The sequence below is a fragment of the Vanessa tameamea genome, chromosome 6 (genome assembly GCF_037043105.1).
Source record: "Vanessa tameamea isolate UH-Manoa-2023 chromosome 6, ilVanTame1 primary haplotype, whole genome shotgun sequence".
Taxonomy (NCBI): domain Eukaryota; kingdom Metazoa; phylum Arthropoda; class Insecta; order Lepidoptera; family Nymphalidae; genus Vanessa; species Vanessa tameamea.
The window spans coordinates 182,484-206,870 of record NC_087314.1 but is presented as its reverse complement, the minus strand read 5'-3'; the positions used below and the strand labels follow the sequence as shown (position 1 = coordinate 206,870).

Genomic DNA, 24,387 nt, shown 5'->3' with positions numbered 1-24,387 from the left:
CACGAGACAGCCGCGACGTGCGAGATATCGAACAGATAAATCTGAACAATATTAACCTATCACATCTGGTTTAACGGACCCATCGCTCGGTTCAAAACGTTAAGACGGGAATGTCAACCCAGAAACGTCGCCCCGAAGCGATCGGGATCAACGAACTGGAAACGAAATTTTTTTGCGAATCGGCCCAGAAACAGCGCGAGAGTGCGCAATAAATAGACTCCGCGAGGCGACCGCGAGGCGACCCCGCGCCGCCCGCCGCGCCGCCGCGCCGGCGCCCACACTCGGGGAGCCGACGCGCCGACGAACACCGAGTTCGAGTTGCGTTCGTATTCGTGTTCGACTCGATGCGTTGAAGCCGACGAGACGATCGACCGCTTCTTCCTGTTATAGGTTGTTATTTCGGATGTATTCTAGCTGAAATCGGTGTACGGACTCGGACGTAGAAATGAAATGACATCGAGGTCGTTTGCAATACATCGAGTCAATTTTTCCCTCGCGATATTGACTTTGATTTATTTTTAGTTACAATAGTAATCGTTCGTTTGCTCGATTCCTGCAGTTGGCGCCGTGCTGTATAGAAATACGAAGCTTTAAGGATGCCGATGTATCAGAGGCCGGCGTTCTGGAGAGTTCCGCACCAGCGTCCCGACCCTGACGATGAAGTCAGAAACTCTCGAAGAGGATTGGTATGTCAACTGTTATTCTATTATTTTATCCGTGGTGAGACTTTCGTACTGTCGATATTTCAGAACGTGTGATTTCTTGAATAATTATAGAAAAATATATTCGTTTAAATTTGCGCGATCGTAAAAATTATTTAGGTTATATAAATTGCTAAGAATGTCGAGCCCAGGGTGAGAAGTCGGTTAAATCAGCTGTAAAAGTAATAAATATTCCGCAATATAGTTTACGTGCCAAATAGTGATCTGATAACGGTAAAGACCTCTACGCATTCAGTACAATGATCATTTAAATAAATTATGACATATTTATGAACGGCGAGGTAACGTCGGTAAATTTAACTTAAACCTTGACCGACGATGCATTGGGATATCGTGTGTTATGAGGCTGAACTCGCCCCGCGCGCTGCCTGTACGTGTATAGATATAGACGTGTGCGTGCGTGTGCGTGCGTGTGCGTACGCGTTGTCTGCGCATGCCGTGACGTTGTAAATTTTATTTACGCATATATGACATCGATCTGATCTCGGACTATTTTATTAATTACTAGCTGTTACCCGCGGCTTTGCTCGCGTAGAATATGAATAATTGAATATATTTACAAATTAGCTTAAAATATTACGTTAATGTAAGACCTCTTTGTTGACATTGGTGTGTATTTCATAGCTAACTTCAAAAATGACGGACTTCCAGACTAACCTGTATACGAAATGCTAACCCCATTTCCCTCCTTAGGCGTAAAATATCCAGAAACACTTAAATGCAAATCAAGTCATTTTTAATCGGTAGCCCAAAAATAAAGTTTCCTGCATCTAACTTCAAAAATGACGGTCTTCCAGACTATCCTATATACAAAATATCAACCCCTATTTCCCTCCTTAGGCCAAAAATATAGTTTCATGTTTCTATCTTAAAAAATGACGGACTTCTATACAAACTCTCAACCCTTATTTCACCCCCGTTGGGGTAGAATATGCAGAAACACTTAAATAAGTATCTACTCCTTTTTAATCAGTATCCCAATAAAGATTCATGTATCTAACTTAAAAAAATACGGACTTCCATACAAACGTTCAACCCCTATTTCATCCCTTTAGGGGTAGAATTTCCAAAATTCGCTCCTTAGTGGGTGTCATGATATGTAAGTTTATAAGTGTTCAGTCTAAAATATAAGTTTTATGATTCTAGTCCTAAAAATGGCAATACTTTCAATAACTTACAACCTTTCATCTCCCTTTTCAACCCTTTACAGCATTTTTTTCCAAATAAAAAGTATGTCTATTTCCTTTCTCAGGCTCTAGACTATATGTGTACCAAATTTCATTTAAATCGGTCCAGTAGTTTTGGTGTGAAAGCGAGACAGACAGACAGACAGAGTTACTTTCACATTTATAATATTAAGTATTAGTATGGAAGTGTGGATTTGCAAACATATTTTCTGAGGTGTGTTTTCTGGATAATTTTAACGAAATGCAGAGACACGATTTTATTCGACTTTAACCTGCAAACCTAATTACGAACTAAAAAGAAACCCACTAAAAATAAATGAAACCTAAAAGTAACTATTCAATTGAAACTAACCTACCTAATAAAGTGCGAGTCGGACTCGTGGACCTAGGGTTCCATATATATATTTATAAGTATGTAAATAGCTCATAGATCTACCAAAAGGGAACGATGCTTGAAGATATTTCCCTTTTTTAAGTATTTTAAATTTTCCAATGTAAGCAGAGCCCTTCTCCTAAGCAAATTGTACGCAGTGTGGGATCAATTTATATTGGTTTTTATATAAACAAAAAAAAAACATGATTTTCAGTTTTTTTTAGTTTATTGTGCTATAACATCTATCTTCATGCCAAATTTCAAGTTTCTAAGACTACGGACTTTCAAGAAAAAAATACAATTCACGTTTATCCCTTGGGAATTCCGAAATATCCTAAAGATAGCTTTTAGTTGTTTTTATAACCTACTTGCATGCTAAATTTGAAACCCCTAATAATTATAGTTACGGAGATAGAGCTACTTTGGTTCGAAAATATAAATCCCATTTATTCCCTATCCCATGGGAATTTTGAAAAATCCCTTCTTAGTGCACCTCTAGGATACTCAAGGTCGAGTGGTTTAGGCTGTGCGTTGTCTGTCAGTCACTCAGTCACTCAGTAACGGAAGAGTTTTGTATATATTGATTGATATACGATTGAGTAGTAAAAAATTAAATATTTATTAAATATCTCATGTGTAATATACGTTCGGATTGTCATTCAGTCAAAGACGTCGACAGGATTTTTTAAATATATTTTAGAAAGGAATACGTACGAGTAATTTTGCCACCTGATGGTATCTATACTACAAGCTCCATCCACTCTGTGCCTGTCTCTGATATATTAAGCACTATAAACAGTTTTTGATTAATTTATCTTCATTTATAACTCATTGACAAACTCCATTAAGCTCTACCACAAAGTAGGATTTTTTTATTTCTGATAAATTAAGTATATTCAATAATTTATGAAGTAAAATAATGTTTACGGTACGTTTTTCCAAAAAATCAAATGTCAATTTTTAAAAAATGAATGTTGTTATGTACGCTTGTTGTTCAATATAAACGTTTTATGTACACGCGGCACATACAAAGCCGAGATGGCTGGCTCGTGTATTATAAAATACAATCTCAAAAATGTATACATTTTAATCCTCTTTTTGTACTCCTTGCCCATAAAATAGATCATTTTTATGTTTTGTTTATGTTTCCTACTTATCACGCTGCCACGGCTCGACGGATACTGGTGGAACAAGTAAGCTTGATCTTTTTGACAGATGTGAATTTTTCTGATCGACATAACTTTGCAATGACGAACATATTATTTTCTTAATTTAATTATTTTAAAAATTATAAATATATTAAAAAAATACATATAACACAAAAGTCCCTAAAGATTCAAGCGTTCATCACTAACCTGTCTGTCAAAAAGATCAAGCTAACTTGTACAGGGTATATTAATTGCGGTCAATTATCCCGAGAAATATTATACTCAAAGAATATATTTATAACATTTTAATTAAAAATATGCATTAGATTAACTTAAATTAGCCAAGGCAAATTTATTGATAAGTTAAAAACAAACTGCCGAAAGATATTTGGCGTAATTCATCCAGCCTTGTAATTGTTTGTAATGTTCGATATGATAAAAAATTTAAAGTGTCTGCACTGGTTGTCCCTACTGTGCTGCGCTGTTAAACTCTCGTGGTGTTTTATTCGTTATTTACGGAGGATTTAATGGCAAGTCATCCGATATGAATACTGTGATTCAAATATTAACCATTTTAACGTGAGATGTCATGCTCTTTGGGTAAGTATGCCCCGCCAGCGTCTCTTGACACCGCGCCGATAGAGGAATACCACCCAGTATAGTCGATGACGTTAAGATAATACTCGATTCTATATAGGACCGAGCGATTTTTCAAAATAAACATATAGAATTTGATAATAATAACGATCGCAAATACGAATCTATCAAATAATAGTAATTAAAATTTTCCAAACAAATATAACTTTCCCGCGCAACATGTCATTGCGTGCGATTTAAATAGACACTGCCAAATGGTTAATTTATTACTTATATGCCAAATTGCAAGTATTTGTGCCAATGATTAATCATCTATTTATACCTATAAGGCTACGAGATATGTTATATAGAACGGACATCAATCAGCAACGAAACAACGCAATTGTAGAGCTCCGACCTTTACCTTGAATCTCTTCTATTGAACAATTAAACGATTCAAAGGGCCAAAGAAACTAAAAGTGTTAGATGATGCTCTGTAAGCTTCGCTTGCACGATACTCATATGTGAGATGTTATGTACGTTACTCGATGGCTCTGCGTAAGGATCTATGAGAATATTGATACTTTTAAGGAATAAGTGAATTTCAAATGCTAAAGTAAATCGGTGTGAAGACAAGGCATCATTAGTGAACGTCATGTAAACATCGCCAGCCTCGGCCAGCTGGATATCTGGTGGGCATCATTAGCTTCCGTTAAGCAATACATCGATCGCCGTGGGGTGTACAGTGTACAGTGCAGGACAGTGGGGAGCGGCGGGGTGAAGTTGCGGTAGAGCTAATTTGGATCGCATAACGCCGCGTCTCACCGTCGTGCTCGCAAGTCCGCGCCAAAAGCGCGCCCGCGCAGTGCAACACTACTCTCCCCGCGTCATGGGGCGGCTGCATACGTTTGTGGTAACGCTGCGGCGGGAAACCCGCGACACCAACTGGGGCCTGCGACTTGTGGGCGGCTCGGATCTCGCCACTCCGCTCATTGTCACGAGGGTACGCCTCTCCTAGTACTGCACTAAATTACAGCACGGCCACCGGTGTAAACAAACCGATAAATGATTGCATTTAATATGATCGAAGCACTGTCGCGATTAGTTCACGTCGAAATATAATAAGTCGCTTGAACGAAATCCGAATTTCACATAGTAATTATTATGAATAATGTCTTAATTTGCGTGTAATTAATAATATAATAACAATGAAGGGTTTTAACTTAAAATACTTCATATTGACGAGTAACCGTGGGTGATGTACCGATGGCTGAAGCCCGTTCGACAGATGTCCGCGAGAGTGACAGGGAATCGGTATTCGACCCGAATCGTAACCACCGTGACATCAGATTATATAAACCTTGTAACTAAATTAACTATACTTATTCATTTTAATTAGTAATATTAATAAAATATTTTCAGCATGAAACTCGTGCACCAACGCATAATCTTGATTCACATCAAAAAAGTATTTTCTTTTAATTTCTATTTTTTGTTCAATTTTAATATCTATAAATAAAATTGCATGGAATCATTTTCATGGATTTCAGCGAGTGGTGTGTGAATATCCTGTTCAGGCGTTAAAATTCGTTGTCACACTATTGGATCGTTTAAAACCTAAAAGAGGTTAATTTTGACAATTTTTTTTTTCGAGGAGACTTTTTAGTCAAACTCAAACTTAATTAATAATTTCATAAATAATAACCAATATTCGTTGACACTTAAAATGTATGAGCATCACGTATCCCTTTAGTACCTAACCAAGTATTTTTCTTTGAGCTTGTATTTAACACTTAGTGGGAGGGTCCAATCTTGAAACTTAATTTAAATCCGATTAAACCTAAAATTTTGTAAACATATTTGGTGTGACAACACAATATAGTATTATTTAATGATGTTTCCCCTCAACCTCCCGAATAATCTGGATTAAGTGTTTGGTGCACAAATAATAAAATAAACGAATATCTAAAAGTAGAGTCTTGTTATCTTTGCAGGAGGTTTAAATACTAATTACGTGGGAGGTGGCTTCTGAATGTATAGAAATATATAAAGAACATTTTAGTAGAGGTATATCATTACTGATAATCCGAGTTGTTCATCGCAACACATGAGTCAGTCGTCAGTACCGATACAAACCGCGATCTTGTAGATATGCGTTTATTTATAAAAGCCGGCTAGGCTTAGATGTAATGCGTGTCAGCGGTCATGAAGAAATACAACTCAATCGTTTTGTGTTCAAATACATCTCGAAACTTAATTGTCAAAACAAAATAATATATTCATTCAAGTCGGCTCTTAGAGCACTTCCGAATCGTCGTTTTATAAGATTATATTGAGTAGAAAGCTACCATCGGTGTTATGAATCTTTAAGAAAGTCGGTTACTCTTTTCCACCAATTAAATTAGATAGGTGTGTCAATAAGTCGATCAATATCGTACCTGTTTACAAATACTAATTCCTCTCTTTCTATCGTCTACTCTTGTATTTAGAACATAATAATATTTAAATTGATTAATTGACAAATTTAAAGGTACCTACTGATATTTGGACGCAGCTTTACGTACTTATATCTCATAATATTATAAAGTATAACACCATCATGAAGATCCGGCTTCAAGTAAACGGGAACATCAATTAATTAAAAGTCTTTATATTTTCCAGTTTTTGTTATAATCATCCATTATCTTCCGTTTTTCAATCCAGATTCACAATTCCCATGTCAAATTCAAAAAATATTCTTTTTCAACTTTTTTTTATAAAAATGTCAAACCAAAAAGTTTCCATTACAGTTACGTTTGTGTGATTGAATACAACTCACTAGCTAAAAGCTATACAACCTCTTAATGATTATCTATAAATATTTCATTTACAATCAGTATTAGAAAATATCATTCACTTCTTCTGTTTTTTTGGCAGCTATTGGTAATAAAACACGTTGGGAATGAAATACTGATATGATTAGATTGTTAGAAATTTTCATTTAAGGGATGAAAAAATGCTAATACAATGAACATAATTGTACTCCAATACATCATGATATACTTTATTCGAGTGGGATGTTGCAAGCACTTTTGAATCGCCATTTTGCAAGATAAAATGAAGTGTGAGGCCAACATCAGATCGTATCGTGGAGTGGCGAAGGTATTCTTTATTATTTTTATATTATACTACTTGAGTTTATTTCCTGTTCTCGGCACGGATATCATTGCATATTATGTATATGCAACAGTATCGTTGATATCCATTTGTTGTTGTGCATATATGCAACCGCATGCAATTATTTATTATATCATAATAAATATATATATATGGTCAATATAATCATAGTTGATTTGCCAGGAACTGGCATGTTTGCCAGCTTTCGTCTGAAAAGCGTCAGACCGATAAATTATGTCTCAAAAGAGATTACGTCAAAACATGGCTACATATTATTATTATGAACAAACTTCCCATATTTGAAATAAATTGTAAACTAGTTATTATTGTTAATCCTTTCTTATCAATCATAGTATGTAAACTGCGTTAAAGATGGAGTAGATAAACTCGCCGCTGATGCCAACCCTCCTCGTGAATGATCTGTTGATGGAGTGGTTCCCGCCACTTTATGTTTGGTGAGGCACTTACGTGCTCGATTAGATGCGCTCAACAAAACATCCATTAATCTCGTTCTTAATACACCCACGGATTAAGATCTTTAACACCGCGGCTTATAGCCCACTAACAGTTATAAGCTTTCAGAAAATTTTCTATTAACGGAAAAAACATTGTTCGTTTTATAATGTAACGCACAAATCATGTATGATTAAAATTTTGAATATATTTTCGTGATTACAAATTTAAGAAGAAACGTCTTTCACACTCGAGAATTTCGTTTCTAGTGTAGACAGGAATTCAGTTTAGGTTTTCCTATCAACTATTTCTTCAAAAATATATTTTATTATTTAGTTTGCATGGTTTTGTCCAAGCCGTGCAGCGGGTATTCAAAAATCAAAATCGTTTATTCAAGAAGCATTATACTTACAACTACTACTTATTGATTGTTAAATTAATAAACGCCAACGCCATCGTCGGAAAAGAAAATACCCTGTCATCTGTCGAAAAAAACTCAGCGAGATTTTTTATATCTTTCATAAGATTATAAACAAGATAAGTTCCGGTATATGAATACATTGGTTTGCATTTCTACCCAGCCCGTGTCTGTTCACGTCTTGTTGCCAATGTATATCTATTCGTTATGACAGTGATGGTTTTTCCAGCATTATAATTTGTATCCTCTTAACTGGGCTAAAAAAAGGTGCTGCACTAAAAGCGACATCAAATATATTTTATGATTGTAGGCGAACAGAAGACCAGGTCCCTAAGGACATTTATAACCAGAATGATGCTGACACATTTTTGTATGCGTATGCGTAAATCTGCCAAATCTTTTGCATTCGTACCTCAAATTATCTGAGCAATTCGTCACACGAGCTCTGCGCTAATTTTCAGCAAACTTTATATTTAGTCAGATAGTAATTAATTTATTTAAATTATTGTCAGTTTTGTTCATGGCTAACTCGAAATCATTTTCTTAAATCTTATTTTTTCACGACTTTCTTCAAAACCATAAACTTTGTTATTGAAGATTATCTTCTTACTGTACATCTTCAAAAACAAAGTTTATGTTTACTGAATACCTTACAATTTTTAAGCATATTTTCATGCTCACACGGCTCTGTTGTTTTGTTTTGTGTGAATCGAATATGATCTCGTACTTATCTGAATTTATCGTAATAATAAACAGTCAATGCGAGTTATAAATATAATATAGCTACCCGTCTCGGCTTCGCATGGATAATCAAAGGATTTAGTACCGTGGAGTTTTTAACCAATGAGATTTAAATTAATTAGTTGTCATAATTAAACTAAAATACAGTTTTAGTTATTTTTTGTGTGTTTTCTATCAAAATGTAGCTATATACTATTAATGTCTTTTCTGTCGGTATTTTCGAGTCGATACAAATCACTAATATAATGTTTTTGTCCATCAGTTTTTTTAGAAAACACACCTATTGAATAACTAAGCTACTTATTTCTGAAGAATATAGTAACATACTAGTCTATGGCCGGCAAGAAACTATAAACTAAAATAAAATGTATGGTTTTTGGGTAAAATCAAATAAAATAACTATCAAACAAACATCCCTCTATATTTTATTCCTACGAAAGAAAGATGTGTAAGTGCCCTCTGCGTTCAATTTACAAAAACATTTTGTTCACTTTAGCCAACAATATAATTATGAGGTTGATAGTGGGTTGTGATCGCAACCGCGACCGACATTTGAGATAATTACTCGCACGTAGGTCTAGTGGTTAACATCTGAGGCTGCGGATAACGATGTCCTGGATTGAAATCCCATGACGTGACAAGAAAATAACACAATTGTTTTGTGTTTTGAGAAGATAACCTCAAAAGCAGCTGAAATTGAGAAGACGGCATTACTAGATTTGTAGTACGAAAAGTCTTGCTATAATACGGTCAGATCATCATCGAACAATGACAGTGTAAATATGTTTTCATTTACCTATTTTTTTTCATCCTGTGCAGTCACTGCATCTGAAATCGGTCGGGATATATTTTTTTTTTTAATTAATTATTAAACACTGTGATATTACTTATTGAAATCATGAAAATATCATACCTTAATTATTCCTTACACTTATAATATATACTTACATTACGTAGAATGCTTATGTACAATGAGGATGAACTTTCCTTTATGTACTTTCGAATACTTATTAATTAAAAAAACCGTTTATCTTACTTCGTTATTGTTCCTTGTCTCGACGCTCAGAGCATTCATTGCTAAACAAATTTATCCAACCTTGCGCTAATATTCAGCTATCGTAAAACATTTTGATTGCCTGGATTTCCTTTAACATCTGTTAGCTATGACTCAATCAATCTACGTTCACCGAAATAGACATTCCATCAAAATATATATTATAATGATAAGTGATTTTTGTGAATTGAAGCTCTCCAATGCGTCATTCGAAAGATTTTGCAGACAAAAATATTGAATATTATAAACATTACTGACGTGTTCGTTAGTATTTCCGGCTTCTTAAAATTCATTGTTCTGTTGAAAATTTTTCAAATACCTACATTATGTAATTCATAGAAAACATAAATAACTACATTGTTATTGATATCAGCGTTCCTTTCATGTTGAAAACATAAAAGAAACCACTCAAAACTCCCACCACCATCACCTCGGTGCTCCTGGCCGGATAATTTAGTACTTAGTTGACTGAAATTAACTCATAATCATGCGATTGCTTGTTGGCACATCAATATTAATTATAGTCTACATAATTTCATAAAAATAATTAATCATTTATACAAAGCCAAATACTAAATGACGCGCTACAACACGTAACAGTTACATGAGCAGTGACGCCCACAAAACCCTCAAAAATGATCATCTTGAGGTCGGCGATGTCGCTTGCAAGTGACGTCGCCATAGAACATCGTACCGTCGACATCAACTTTAGTTGTTCACGAGTAAATATAGGTGTGCGTCCTCGCCATTGACTCGCGGGAAGTGTGATGGATTTGCGCAAATCAGCCGGTGATTCGTCGGCCTCCATCGGCTGCGACGGTTGTTTTCAATAAAAATGTCAGTGACGGTTGGCACGACAACGACGATAGACGCATTTAGCCTGGCCTTACGCCAAACTTGCATAGCTCCCGTCTCCCAACCTCCCCCTTGCCTGATCACAAGGTCGTCCTAGATGTCAATTTCGAAGAAATGCGTATTCGGAACTGCCTCATATTTACAGCTTATGATAAATTCTCGATTAAACCTCCACAGAGAAATTTTGAATTTAATAGAAGTACAATATCTATATAAAGAATAGGTAATGAATACCCTGCCCACGACTAATGGTAGACATGACCATTTCATTCAAGATAGTTTTGGTGGCCTGAAATAAATAGTACGTGTAAACATTGAAGTAATAATCTAATACTTGTTTATTATTCTGTAAGTATGGCACAGTTGATTACGTGTCAGAATCACCTCGGGAAGAGATGAATGTACCTGTAGCCGCCTGAAACTAAATGTCACGGCCTATTTTTTTTACCTTGAATAACAGGTGACTTAATATTTAAATGGCTTACGTTGTTCACATGTACTGATTTACACTGACGTATATTCAACTAAGATATTTGTACCGAATGCTCTCGAGATAGTTACTGCATTAATGGAGGGTCTATTTTTTAATATGAGCTAAACTCCTAAGTCACACCCGATAAGGGTTAATGTGATGTGATCTATCCATTTTACCTGTACAGCTGACTTACTTTGACCAGTAAATACAGACATTGAAAAAACGTACACACCTCGTCCAGTCTCATCAGAATAAACAAAGCACATTGTGCGAATAAATAGGATGTCTACAGGGACGTCTTACCATCTAGTGGTCTGATTATAAAACAAAATAACTCTACCACCATTTTTAGATTTTGCGTAATTTACAGTAAGATTACTTGTCGAGTGTCACTTTTAATTTTTTGAACTTTCAGGTAACGCCGGGTACACCGGCCGGACGGGAACTGACGAGAGGCGACATTATCGCAAAGATCGACCATTACGACGCACGAGATCTCCGACATGAAGATGCGCAAAACCTTTTCAAAAACGCACCCAATCAAATCAAACTAGTTGTGCAAAGGTAATATGATTACATTCAATAACAGAATTAAACGTTTACGATAATTCAGCGTAATGGCCACCGTCAAATATATGTAATGGTCTGACAATCATAAAATGGTCTCAATAAAGTCTAATTGTCTATGCCGCTGGATGTAATCGTCGTGATAAATTCGACGTTTGTGGTATAGCCATCGCTGACAAACGCACTTGTTTTTGAAAGTTCTTGGAATCTTGGTACATATTCGCCTGTGTATCCTTCATATCTCGAAAAATAGTGTAATAATTATTAACCTATAGAGGGCTTAGGTTGCCGTCTTGTCCTCCGTCAAAATCACCCAGTGGATAACGCATGAAGCATGCACAGAAACACTCATTTTTTAATTCTACAACAGTGTTTTTTCCTTGCATCGATCAATACTATAAAATTAATGTTAATTGATGTAAACGACAAAAATATACTGTTTCCTAAAAACATTCAAGTAGCTTTAGATAAAATTTTAATGAGAGAGAGAGAGTTATTTTTAACTTTTACATATTGTTATTTATGGACTGAAATCTGAGAGCATTACTATGCCGGGGGGAAATAAATGGGAATTTACTTATATACTAAGCTACTTTATCAGAAGTAAGTCAAACAGCAGGAGTGGATGTTCTTAAATCGTCTAGAACTTCTTCATGTTTTAGATATTTTTCGAGTTTACCTTATTTTGTATTTGGAACGAAAAACAAAAATAATATAGAGCAATTTTAAATCGTCATTAAACAAGTTCATATAAAAAATAAAACTTAAACCGCCTCGGAGTTCAGAGTCTATCAAGAAGAACCGACAAGAAATTCAGTAGTAACACTTTTGCACCAATCAAATAACATGAGTATGCTAACAATGAAATTGATATTATTGGAGAAGTTTTTACCATGAATGAATCGTGGTAAGCACACAAAATGTTCACGCCGAGCGTCCCTACAGGAGCAGTCCAAGTTCTCACCTGTACACGATGCCGCGTTCTTCCAACAGCTTCTCAGGGCGCTCCCTGCTCATGCCTTCCTACTATCGTATGGCCGAGTAAGATACGCCATTGAATGTCGTCTATATCGATGTTGTAATAAACAGCAGCCTGTGTATTTAGTACTTAATTCTTCTTCCGTTTTGATTACACGCAAACCAGTAATTAGCGCACTCGCTTATTGTAAGTAGGTACTTTTATCTGTGTACTGTGCACGTATCTAAAGTGGTATTGTTGCCAAACTGTAATGCTATTCTTAGCTCAACATTGCTGTGCATATTTACTACATATTTATAAATAACTATGCATTACATATTTTCTGAAACGCTGAAAATTATTGAGACAACGATCTATATAACATTTTACAAAATATATTTGTGTTTGTTTGCCTGTTTATATTTCTAAATTAAATACCGACTTCAAAACAACGAGGAACTTATCAAATTGTTGGAGCTCGTTACGTCAGAACTTCGCACTATATCGATTAAGATTTTTTTTTTTAATTTTGCGACCGTCTACTTTTCGTTTGTTCCCCTTTAAATTTGAAGTCGGTTATTTATTTTAAATATATATTTATTGGTACCGTAATTATTAGATCTGTGTTATTTGAACGAACTCGATACATTTGTTAACTGTAAGAAAAAAATATTATAATATGTCAATACAACGCTCTTTCAAAACAATAACCTCTGCTCTTATAAAGGTATTTAGTAAGGACGTGTTATAAAAATACATTTCAGAGGATTGCAAATAGATGGATGTAAAGCAATAGTAATCTATATAAGATGATGAGTCAAATTTGTCTCAGATAATAATACATACAGTACAACGATTACTTCTACATGCCGTGACGGTCCAATATACGATGGCCACCGGCTCAAATCACTTATTTGATATTTATCGTGCTCCAAAAAATCCTGCATAATATGTCGGGTAAAATTCAATCACATGCATGTACTAGCCCGACGGGACGAGCCACCCCCTTAAGGCAGTCGAACATCTGTCTTTCGATTAAATTAACTTAACTGCGTGTGCCGCTCCAAAGCTCTCGGCCCTGTAACGTAACATATCTATAGTCAAGTAAGCTCGCAGAACGAGTCGTTGTATTGACACGTTAGGCACCCGACTGACGCGAGCACCTCGCCGCGGTGCGCGTACGGGGACGCGGAGCGCGAGGCCGCGCCGCGCAGGTACGGCCGCCGCCTCCTCCCCTGTGGCCGAACCGACTTCACCTATAAATGTTGTTCACGGGATCCGTCTTTTTCTTTCGAATGTCAAATCATTAATGTAGGAAGGCGATGAACGACATTTGTAGGTGAAGTTGACTAATTATTTAATTTAATTTTCCTTAACCCCTGTAGACAGCGTGACACACGTTAACCATGAGTTTAACATTAACAGCCTGTATATTTCCCACTGCTGGGCTGAGGCCTCCTCTCCTTTTGAGGAGAAGGTTTGGAGTATATTCCACCACGCTGCTCCAATGCGGGTTGGTGGATACACATGTGGCAGAATTTCGTTGAAATTAGACATATGCAGGTTTCCTCACGATGTTTTCCTTCACCGCCGAGCACGAGATGAATTATAAAAACAAATTAAACACATGAAAATTCCGTGGTGCCTGCCTGGGTTTGAACCCGCAATCATCGGTTAAGATGCACGCATTCTAACCACTGGGTCTTCTCGGCTCTCACCGTGAATACATATTACATTTATTGGTACAGAGCTAAGTACAGATTAGTTAATGCGTATGTCTGTAAACAGGACCGCAAGTCCTCTCCCGACGACACAATGGCGCGGCCCGGAGTCCCTCCCCCGCAGCACGCCCGTGCCTCCGCAGACGCAATACGCACCCCAACAGCCGCAATATGCCCCCCAACAGCCGCAATATGCCCCGCAACAGCCTCAATACGCTCCGCAACAGCCGCAATACTCCCCGCAACAACCACAATACGCCCCACAACAGCCGCAATACTCTCCGCAACAGACGCAATACGCACCCCATCAGACGCAATTCGTCCCCCAACAGGAGGGCGAGTACAGGACCCTAATGATGTCTCCAGCGGCTTCCAATCGCACAGATGAAACCGTCGACGAGTCCATACAAAGCCAGGTAATTATTATTTTGTACTGATGTCGCATAATGTACATAATCCCGGCGCAGCAAAACATAGCTGCATCATTTCAATCGCGGGTAGAGGTCGTAAGAGTAGCTGACTAAGCGATTTTTCTGTTGACCCTACTCGGCGGAAAACCAACTCACCAGCATTTTCGAGTAGGGTGGGCGTCCCCTAAATGTTTGCCAAATCCAAAATAAACGAGAGTCAAGCGAATAATATTAATAAATTGTTGGCCATTACTATTACCTTAACATGATATTTTAAAAAGTGTTATTATCATTTCTGGTCGTTGATATTTATGAAGAGCAGATTTATAAAAATATTTAATAACAATAGAGTGTGCCTCACGTGCTCAGCACTCGATCAGTACTCGATACAGTTATCGATTATATATTTATTTTATAATTACAAGCAACACTGTCAACTTCTGCCTAGTGGTTATTTGACGTAGGTTAAATTAAAAAATCCAAATATAAATAATATATTACTTTGGCAACTATTTTACAATACATTATTATGAAAATGATTTCACAGCTTTTTGCACTGTCGTAATCATTCATCGTCGCGTGGCATAGAGGATGTATTCGTAGTATTTTATATTAAAAATCAAAATTTAAATGAGTAATAAATACGATATTTGTTGTAACCCTCGAACATCACTCCAATCGTTACGCGAGACCGTATGCAAATTAAATCAAGTGATTTTATGTTATAATTAACCCCGCATGGAAAAAGCTGGCCCAACGTGTCACTTTAGATTTATTTGTTGACTTTCGTCATGTTATATTTGTATCAATGCCAGATTATTCGGTCGAGCGCAATATTTGTCACCCCATTCATCAAACGAAAAGAACTGCCATATTAATAGACAGGCCTAATTTCGAGCAAGTACAGAAATTTAGAGCATCACCTTGAGTCAGAGAAACGGTGACTACACAGTCCACACATCTCACGAGACGATCGAATCAACATTTCATAAACAGAAAACTAAATTACATAATATGTGACGTACTTAAAAAAAATATATTTAAAGAAAAACAATTAAAGCCGAGTTAAAAAAAATTTTGCAGTCGGTGTTCATCAAAGCAGCTTAGCATAACCTGCTTCGACACCAAGTCCAATACAATAACCGATTAGGTTGAATATATTTAAACATTATTTTAGTTGTTAATTGATTTATATTCAGACAATTTATGTGGTCGGTATTAATTTACTGTTTCCCAGTTACAGCTTTGTTATTAAATATGGGAACGCTTTTACAAAGCATTCGAATTACTACACCGCTTATAAAAATATAGTCTCACACTCTCAATGGTAGAATTGAATGAAAAGCAATTACCAGTTTTGGGTTTTTTTTGCTTCAAATGAAAATGAGCCGTCGAGCTATAACTGTGCGAATGAAATAATCATTACCAAAATCGATTTACAAAAGACAGACAACGAGGCACGCGGAAGACATTGAGACCGAATTGATAACCTCTTTCGTTTTGAAGTCGGCTTAAAAAAATATACGATAATAAATGTATCCAACTGCTTGCCTCTCGTCGACGTGTGACGACGCGTATGTCTATTCAAATAAGTTAACCTTCATTTTATCAGTAATACTTTCAGGAATTTACCAAAGTCTCAAGACGAACCATTGTCCGTTTAAAATAATCAGAGAAAACCTTTTTTTATTCAATTTTGGGTTGATAATCAAACTCAACTCAAACTCAAATTACTTTATTCAATATAGAAGCATTACACTTACTTATTGATAGTCAAATTAAACACTACCACCGGTTCGGAAAAGGAAACACCCTGACCTGAGAAGAACCGGCGAAAGAAACTCAGCGGGTCTTATTTTTTGTCAATCTATTAAGTACATATATTGAATATGAATAGAAACAGCCAGGAGTCGATCGTTTCATTCCCAAGGTGTGCTATCTAATAATAGTGTATCAATCAATTAATATTGAAGATTTTCCTTTACGAATAAAATATTAAAATACTCCAAATTTATCGATAATGAACTAATGTTTATTTTGTTTCTACGTACTAAAAAATATTAATAATCTTCATTAGACACGTCGCACCAGTTACTTCCCAAGTAAATAGGTTAACTCGACCATTTTTAAACGAAGACGAGCGTTTATAGTCTGGCTGTTTGCCAATACACTCTTTATTTTGTTATATTCTTAATTAGAAACATAATAAGACGCGAAAGCTATAACTAAGCCATGGACTCGTGTGAATATGGAAATCGGTTTGAGAAATATATATGTGTATTAGAAATTCAATCCCAAGTTCCAGTATGTTCCATTCATCCATGTTCTGAATCACATATTGCTAAAATAGTGTAAGGCGACGTAATGTGGATACATCTACAGTCATAACCAATTTTAAACTCATTACAAATACTTATCGTATAACAAAATTACCCGCTATATAAGTGAATAAATTAATAATTTGAACATAAACATCACATCGCTAGATTTTTTTCACGAAAGAGGTATGCTCTACCCTCGCCTCTTATTTTCTGCGTTTGGATAAACTATTTATGTGTATTGTCCATTCGTGTACCCGAGTAGTAAGTGAAGAATACTTCGTGCGTGTCCCACAATGCTCTAGGCTGAGGTTTCGCCCACGCTGGTGCCTATTTTTCCGTCATATTTCCAAAATAGAATGCATTGAAATTACTGTTTACCGAGAGGGAACGACTGGAGACGCAGTCCGCGATCGTTCGCTCTACGACACGTCCGCGTTACCGAGTGCTACGATGGCAGTCAACCCTAACTTTTTCCCCAACGGGTACCAGGACCCTAAGCATCCCGAGGAGGAATTCGTCAGCAACTGGGTTCGTCGAAAGAAAATCCATTAAATATTTACGATACATTTATAATTTTACGAGTGATCCTAATTAGGTTAAGGCTAGGATGTGATGTAGTGATATTAATTTACCGAAAATACTCGAGTTATCTAACTCCGTAGTTAAAACCGGCGTTGACTCGCAACGGTCTGCCAATCTTCAATGTTCGATAATAAACTAATTACGGACTACTCGGAACTCACAAAGTGCTATAAATACGTGATGCAATAAGCTAATTCATGAACCTATTGGAAATTATTTTATGTTCTTATAGATTTCATGGTACGAACACGGTGGGTACAGTTGCGGGTCTGGGGCATATAATTAAGTGATGCATAATATTTCGATTATAGTTATACAAACATACCTAATACGCTTTAGACAGCTGTTTTGGTGTTGGAAGTCATAAGAAAACGGGTGTAAAATTTTTAAAACTTCCTCGAAATTATTTTTATTCCTAGAAATAAAATAAAAAACAACTATGCACTCACGAGCAGCTTTCAATTTAATACAAAATGAACTTATAAATATCTCATTTAAAATATGTGACAAAATCTACAAATTAATATTTTTAGCTGTTGAACCAAGTCTGTTATGTGTTCAGCGTCACGTTCAATGTTCGACAACAAACAAATTATGGGACATGTTCTTTTCATAACAAGTTTATTTCGCTAAAAATCACATTTAGTTACTCTTTATATGGTTATAAATATATATAAATATAGTATATAAATATCACAAAATAATTAAATAATTACGCCAAATTTAAATATGAAATTTGTTTTGGGCTTAGGAAAAATATTGTTTCTAAGTAACTTTACACATGCACAGCTTTCTCGTAATAAAATTTAAATGGGACTTAGTCACATGGTACTTCGAGCCAACTTCATGAAGTCATGTGATTGATATTATGTGCTCCAATTTGTGTTTATAATTGCATCTAGTGCCCGTCTCTGAAGAAAATCGTGAAGATGTCCATGTGTTGTTGTCCGCCAGATGGTGGACACTGCACTAATAAGCGTTGAAGCAGCGTTGTGCTGAAGTTGCGTTGTCCTCTAGAGGAAAAAAGCTTTGGCCTTGGGACATTCACGTGCTGCTAATTTTAATATAACTCTTGAAATATTTCGTTTAGTACCAGTATGTCCCAAAAAATCCTAAGAGATTATTTACCAGTACAAATAATGTATTGTGTATTAGTTAAACAAATAGTAATAAAAAGGTCCAATTTAATGTAAAACATTGCGTCAGTGACTAAAGCTACGGCTTTGTAAACATTTACCGGACGGAAATAAACGTCGAAGCTCGTTCCAATGGCACAGTTCACGCTTTTAAACACAGAAACAGTCCTTGCCGTCGTTAATGTATCGTGGCGTTGAGACCGCTTCATTTAAACTACAACATTTATTAACTGGAACAAAGCCGTACTGTTGCTCACTTTTGAGACCAATTAGTAACAAACCGATATAAGATGAGGTTGTTGTTTCCAGGCGGCTTCCATTCTCGATGCGCGTGCGCATGCAGCTACCTCGACTAGTTTGTCTAAGATATATTTAAAGTGGCCGCGACCTACATCAGATCAAATAATCGCAAATATAAAACGAAATCGTGTCAGAAATCATAACCCACATCAAATAACCTCGTATAAAATTAGACGCGTCGCGTCAACATAAGCGAGCGAGCGCATCGAACGCAATATATTATTATCGGGATATTAGTTTATATTTGTTTAATCACGATGGCTTCTGTGTTCCTCTGAAAATTAACTATAAACATAACATTTAATATAAATAGAAGTAGTATATAAACGTACACTGTCGTGGCAGATGGTATGCCTAGCCAGGCGGAGTGAAAACTCTATTCAAGGGTTCATCATCACCTCGTAAATTACTCTTTTGGTAAACATTAAGTATTAACATTACAATATAATTCATGGTTATATTCTAGTGTGAAGGGTGAGTGAGTCCGTGATGACAGGCAGAGGATCTCTCAGTTCCCACTATTGGGAGCGCTGAAAACGTAAAGAAGATGGGTATCCACTGCTAAAGCTGCCCGTGGGCTCATTGGATATATTTCTGATTTAAAAAAACAGTATAGGTGTACCACGAGTCCAATTAAACCTTAAAGGTTAAAGGTGGTAAACATCTGATTCGCCCCCAGCCATACCGCACGACGCCGCTGGTGCTACCGGGCGCCAAGGTGCGGCGCGAGCCCGGCCCCACGGAGAGCTACCTGCGCCACCACCCCAACCCCGCCATGCGCGCGCCGCCGCACCACGACTACCGCGACACGCTCATGCGCCAGAAGGTATTCCCTGCGGCCACTGCTGGAATTCAGTGTCGATATGCGATTATGCGCTTCGATTTAAACATAAAGTCCTTTATGAAGCATATAACTAATGAAAACAATAGAAAGATAAAACTATATATCTTGGAAGCCTAGGCTTTCACACTGGACGAATACACCTCAGATTCGCATGCGCGCGCGCACACACTTCTTTGCTCACACTTCTGTACAAAGGTCTTACCCAGCTCGGAGCGGTTCTATATTTTCAAATCGAGAACTGTAACTTATCTATTTATAATGAAATGAAAATGCTTAGCTTACATTAATGGTATTCAAAAGTTGGCTCGTGCCGAGCGACTCTGAAGGCTGCACGTGTTATAAAGCACAAGCTACAGTATATGCTATGTAACTGCACATTTGTAACATATAGATTTTTGACAAAAACCCAGGTGGCCGAGTCGGTGTTGCAGCGAGTGGTCGGTGAAGATTCGAACAAGGTGGTTGACGAAACTGTGTGATGCTTAAACAGCTTTAGCATGATCGCATTAAAACTTCTGTAGCGAACGATTCGTTTGTACAGCCTCGAGGATTCACTGATATATCGAACACTAACATATTTCTGTGACCAAAACATAAAACTTTAGCTATGATAACATTTCAATTATGAATATCAGTGAATTTTCAGTCATTACCTTCATTTGTCTATACGCCATCTTGTTTTCTGCGGGTTTTTTTTTCTATCATCAGTGTACAGTTCGTTTTTAACTAAATTTTAATTTCAAATCTCAAATACATTTTGAGAGCGATTAGAATTTACTTGATTTAATTACAATGTTTATATAAATTGAGACAAATTATGACTGTCGTTAAATTTATCAACTTAGATCTTGACCTTAAATTAACTTCGAACACCATGTATAATGTATATAATATTAAACGGGCACGGTTAAAGTGTTCAGTCTCTCACTAAGGTTCTGTTGTTGTTGTTGTTGTTGTTATCTTGAGTTGATAACACCGTTTGTCCAGGTGGTGCACAAGCAGTTCAACTCTCCTATCAACCTATACTCGGAGCAAAACATTGCCAACTCGATCAGACAGCAGACATCGCCTCTGCCGTGAGTATTTAATATTAAGATTGATCAAATGAAACATACATCAGTAATTCCTTCCCCGCCATTTAGTACAAATCGCTTTGAAAAATCTGAAGGTCATTTCAAGAAACGCTCATCTTAGAACTGAATTTCAAGATCATGGCTGTCTGCCAAACGAAAATACCGAACGTTTAACTACACGTACTAGACGAATGCTTAAAACTCCACTGGTGTTTTTATGAAATACTTTCTACCTATCATATTCGGCGATCCGTGACAGGTTCGATTCCTGTATGAAATGGTAATGTTTATTTATTCATATTAACGCGATTTGTTCACATCCAATTTGTATGTAACTTTTTTAATATGTAATTTTTGACCACATTAAGGCAAAATAACATTTATACCAACTCGCTCAATGAATACTTAATGAGTTTATTTTCTGACGACAATTAGTAAGACAGTCAGAGTGTTAAGTGCCGCCAGGTGAGGATTTGTTTTTGAAGCCTAGACTTTTCCTCTTAGAAGCTAAACATGTAGCCCAGCTAAGCTAGATTCTCTTCCAAAAAATAGTATGATATTGTATGAAAAAGATACATAAGTGGAATTTACTCTCAGAATTGAGAGACCATTTGACGTGTAAAATAATAGAAATGGGATAACGGCATTTATTTTGAATAAAAATAGTGAGTAGGGTACGTATCAAAAGATATTCCGGGAGAATGGAAGATATGGCTAACGAAGACGCTTGGTGGTAGAATAAAAGGGTATAGATACATTTTAAAAAGATTGAGATTAAAGAAGTAACAGAATAAGTCCTGAGAATAAGAATGAAAGTTAGAAGAAGGAGAAGAAACTTCCTCTATGAAATGTAAAAATAGAGATGCAGAAGTATTTCGTAGTATTGAAGTGCAAGTAAGGCTGTAAAAATCGATTAGACGAGCCTCGACTGGGGTAGGAAAGGGTCAGGGTTTAAGAGTTATTATGTTATATAAAATGTGTTAAAGATAGTAAGGTGTTCTTATGAGCACGCAGCACTGAAAATGTTTGTTGTATTGTTTTAAAAGATCAATTAATGATGAAAAAGCTTTTGTAGTGAGAGACGTAAAAATGGAAAACTTAACTGTAAAAAAGGTGATTTGACGCATGGAAAGAGTAAAGTGGCAGCGAAGTATTCAAATGACTCGGAGCGAATCGATCCGTTATCTGCCGATGTCGCAACCGCAGAAGGTTTACTTATAATGTCATCAGAAAAGTAAATTGGGTCACTAAAATCATATGTAATTTAATAAAATATTTGTTTGCTCAGCTCTAACGGCTATTACGGGCGGCCGCACGTAGTCAAGAGGCAAGTGTTTTACTAGAAACGCAGCCAAAACAACTGTCGACGCCCATCTCACATTACGCATTAACGCTTCTCTATTTATGTTTGCTACTTCTTCGACTCTCTCGAACTTCTCTCGAATCGAACGGTCGCAGACGTCGCTGATCGCGTCGACATGTTGCCAAATAAAAAAAAAACTGAAGCGCGCACGCACTCGCCACCCACCACCCGCGTGGCCGCGCCGATCAGTAACTAGAGTATGTAATAAGTTAATATTAAGGTAGTGAACTCATTGTACACCATCAACGTAGTCTCCTCACCGACCGGTCCTTCCCGAACGCCGCCCACTACTCACCGCGCTCTAACCGTTCTCTCTACCGTGTCGCGCCCGCTAACCGCTAACCGCTAACCGCTAACCGCTAACCGACTAAAAACGGCCCCCCGCCCGCCCCGCCGGCCGGCAGCCCCCCGAGCGCGCCCTTCGACCCCGCCACGTCGCCCGCCCTGCGCGCGCTGGCCGAGCTGGAGCCCGAGCGGCCCGCGCAGCCCGCCGCGCCCGTGCAGCACAAGCTGTTCAGCAAGGTACGCATGCATACGGCCCGAAGATTCGGCTTCGGGTTTGCCGAAGAATATATTTCGACTGCCCATTTGTTTCGATCGAAGTCGATTTACTTGTATATTTGCAGAAACGTATCGAACGATTTCATTCACTAAAAATATAACTTTAAAAAATACTATGGTTGTCGAATGCGACACCGAAAACGGCCCTTCGGTCGGGTCGAGTGAGGCACTTTCCGTGACAACGCATGCGAACTACAGAATAGTTTAGCGGACAGTGAAGCTGTCGTCAAATGAGTTTAAATTTACTGAAATCGGACCTACCGAGCATGCATTTACTGATCTTTTGTAAACCGCCTGAAGATGCCATTGACGATTGCTTGAACTCTAATGAGAGCGAATCATTATATTTTTAAAGAACACTTGTTTATTTTATCACTAGAAACCGGCGCCGATTCCGAAATCTGTGAAACAGTCGGAAACGAATCTGAAAGGAAAACAAACGACCTTCGTAAGTAAACATACAATATCTAAAATGATAATACGAGTGTGCCGTAAACACAATACCTCCTATAAATAATCACATTCAAAAAGCACAGGTTTTATTTAATGGTGGATTTAGTGCCCAAATACGACTCGTGTGTTACCACTATCCCCCATCAGTTATCGAGAGGTACTTTATAGAGTGACACAGCTTGTGTGGTAAGGCACGAGGGACGTAACATCAAAGATCACATCATTATTCTTCTTCGAGCTAATAAAGCTGTACACGATAGTGCCACTTACCATAATTTGTTCACACCTTTCCTCATTAAACTAACAATAAGTAAATATCACATTGTACTGTGAAACGATATAGTCCAGTAGAACACCGCTCAGATGGCCGGGAAAAGATACCATCGTATCCACCGATCCCCGTCGGTAGAATGGGGATGAAATCAGAATAAACTTCAAACGTCTCCCCACGAGGAGACGGAGCCTTTGCGCCGCACATTTACAGCAAGTTTACTTTTAGTCTAATGGACAGGTGAGCTCGCTGCAAGAGGAGCACATCCAGCAGTCGAACTCCTTCAAGCGCCTGATGTACCACGTGCTGGGCGACGCGCAGGCCTAGGCCCGCGGGCCAGCCCGCTGCGCAGCTCTAAGGCTAACCAATTATGTTTAGGATGCTAATATTTAATGCTCCCAAAGTGTGTCATGTTATTTTTCGGTGGATTTTCTAATACTCGAGTATTAGCGATATTATTTATTTACAATAAGTAGGAATGTAACTATAATTGTTTATCACTAAGTTTCGGTATCTTTGTACAGAAATACTATATACGATATGATGTAAACATAATGCTGTAAGAAATGTTGAGTGTACCGTCTAGTCACTTCGCCCCGACTCGCCCGGGGGGGCGAGAATGAGATTCGAACATTTTGAAATAAAGTATTTATTTTTATGTAAAAGTTA

General features: G+C 37.3%; 1 protein-coding gene across 7 annotated transcripts; it reads left to right on the top strand.

Annotated features, from left to right (window-relative positions):
- Window positions 1-242: 242 nt before the first annotated feature.
- On the top strand, window positions 243-24,383 carry LOC113393396 (DNA-directed RNA polymerase II subunit RPB1). Of its 7 annotated transcripts, XM_026630261.2 has the most exons (11): window positions 243-390; window positions 560-686; window positions 11,574-11,722; window positions 12,671-12,766; window positions 14,472-14,820; window positions 19,833-19,979; window positions 20,408-20,455; window positions 20,985-21,073; window positions 22,838-22,955; window positions 23,374-23,442; window positions 23,947-24,383. In XM_026630261.2, the coding sequence occupies exons 2-11, from the start codon at window positions 597-599 to the stop codon at window positions 24,043-24,045; spliced, it is 1,254 nt and encodes a 417-aa protein (XP_026486046.1). In that variant the 5' UTR covers window positions 243-390; window positions 560-596; the 3' UTR covers window positions 24,046-24,383. The 7 variants fall into 7 exon arrangements, with proteins under 7 accessions (XP_026486046.1, XP_064071327.1, XP_026486044.1 ...); XM_026630259.2 differs by lacking the exons at window positions 243-390; window positions 560-686 and adding an exon at window positions 4,772-5,009; XM_026630260.2 differs by lacking the exons at window positions 243-390; window positions 560-686 and adding an exon at window positions 4,773-5,009 and having other exon boundaries at window positions 23,959-24,383.
- The last annotated feature ends 4 nt before the right edge of the window (window positions 24,384-24,387 follow it).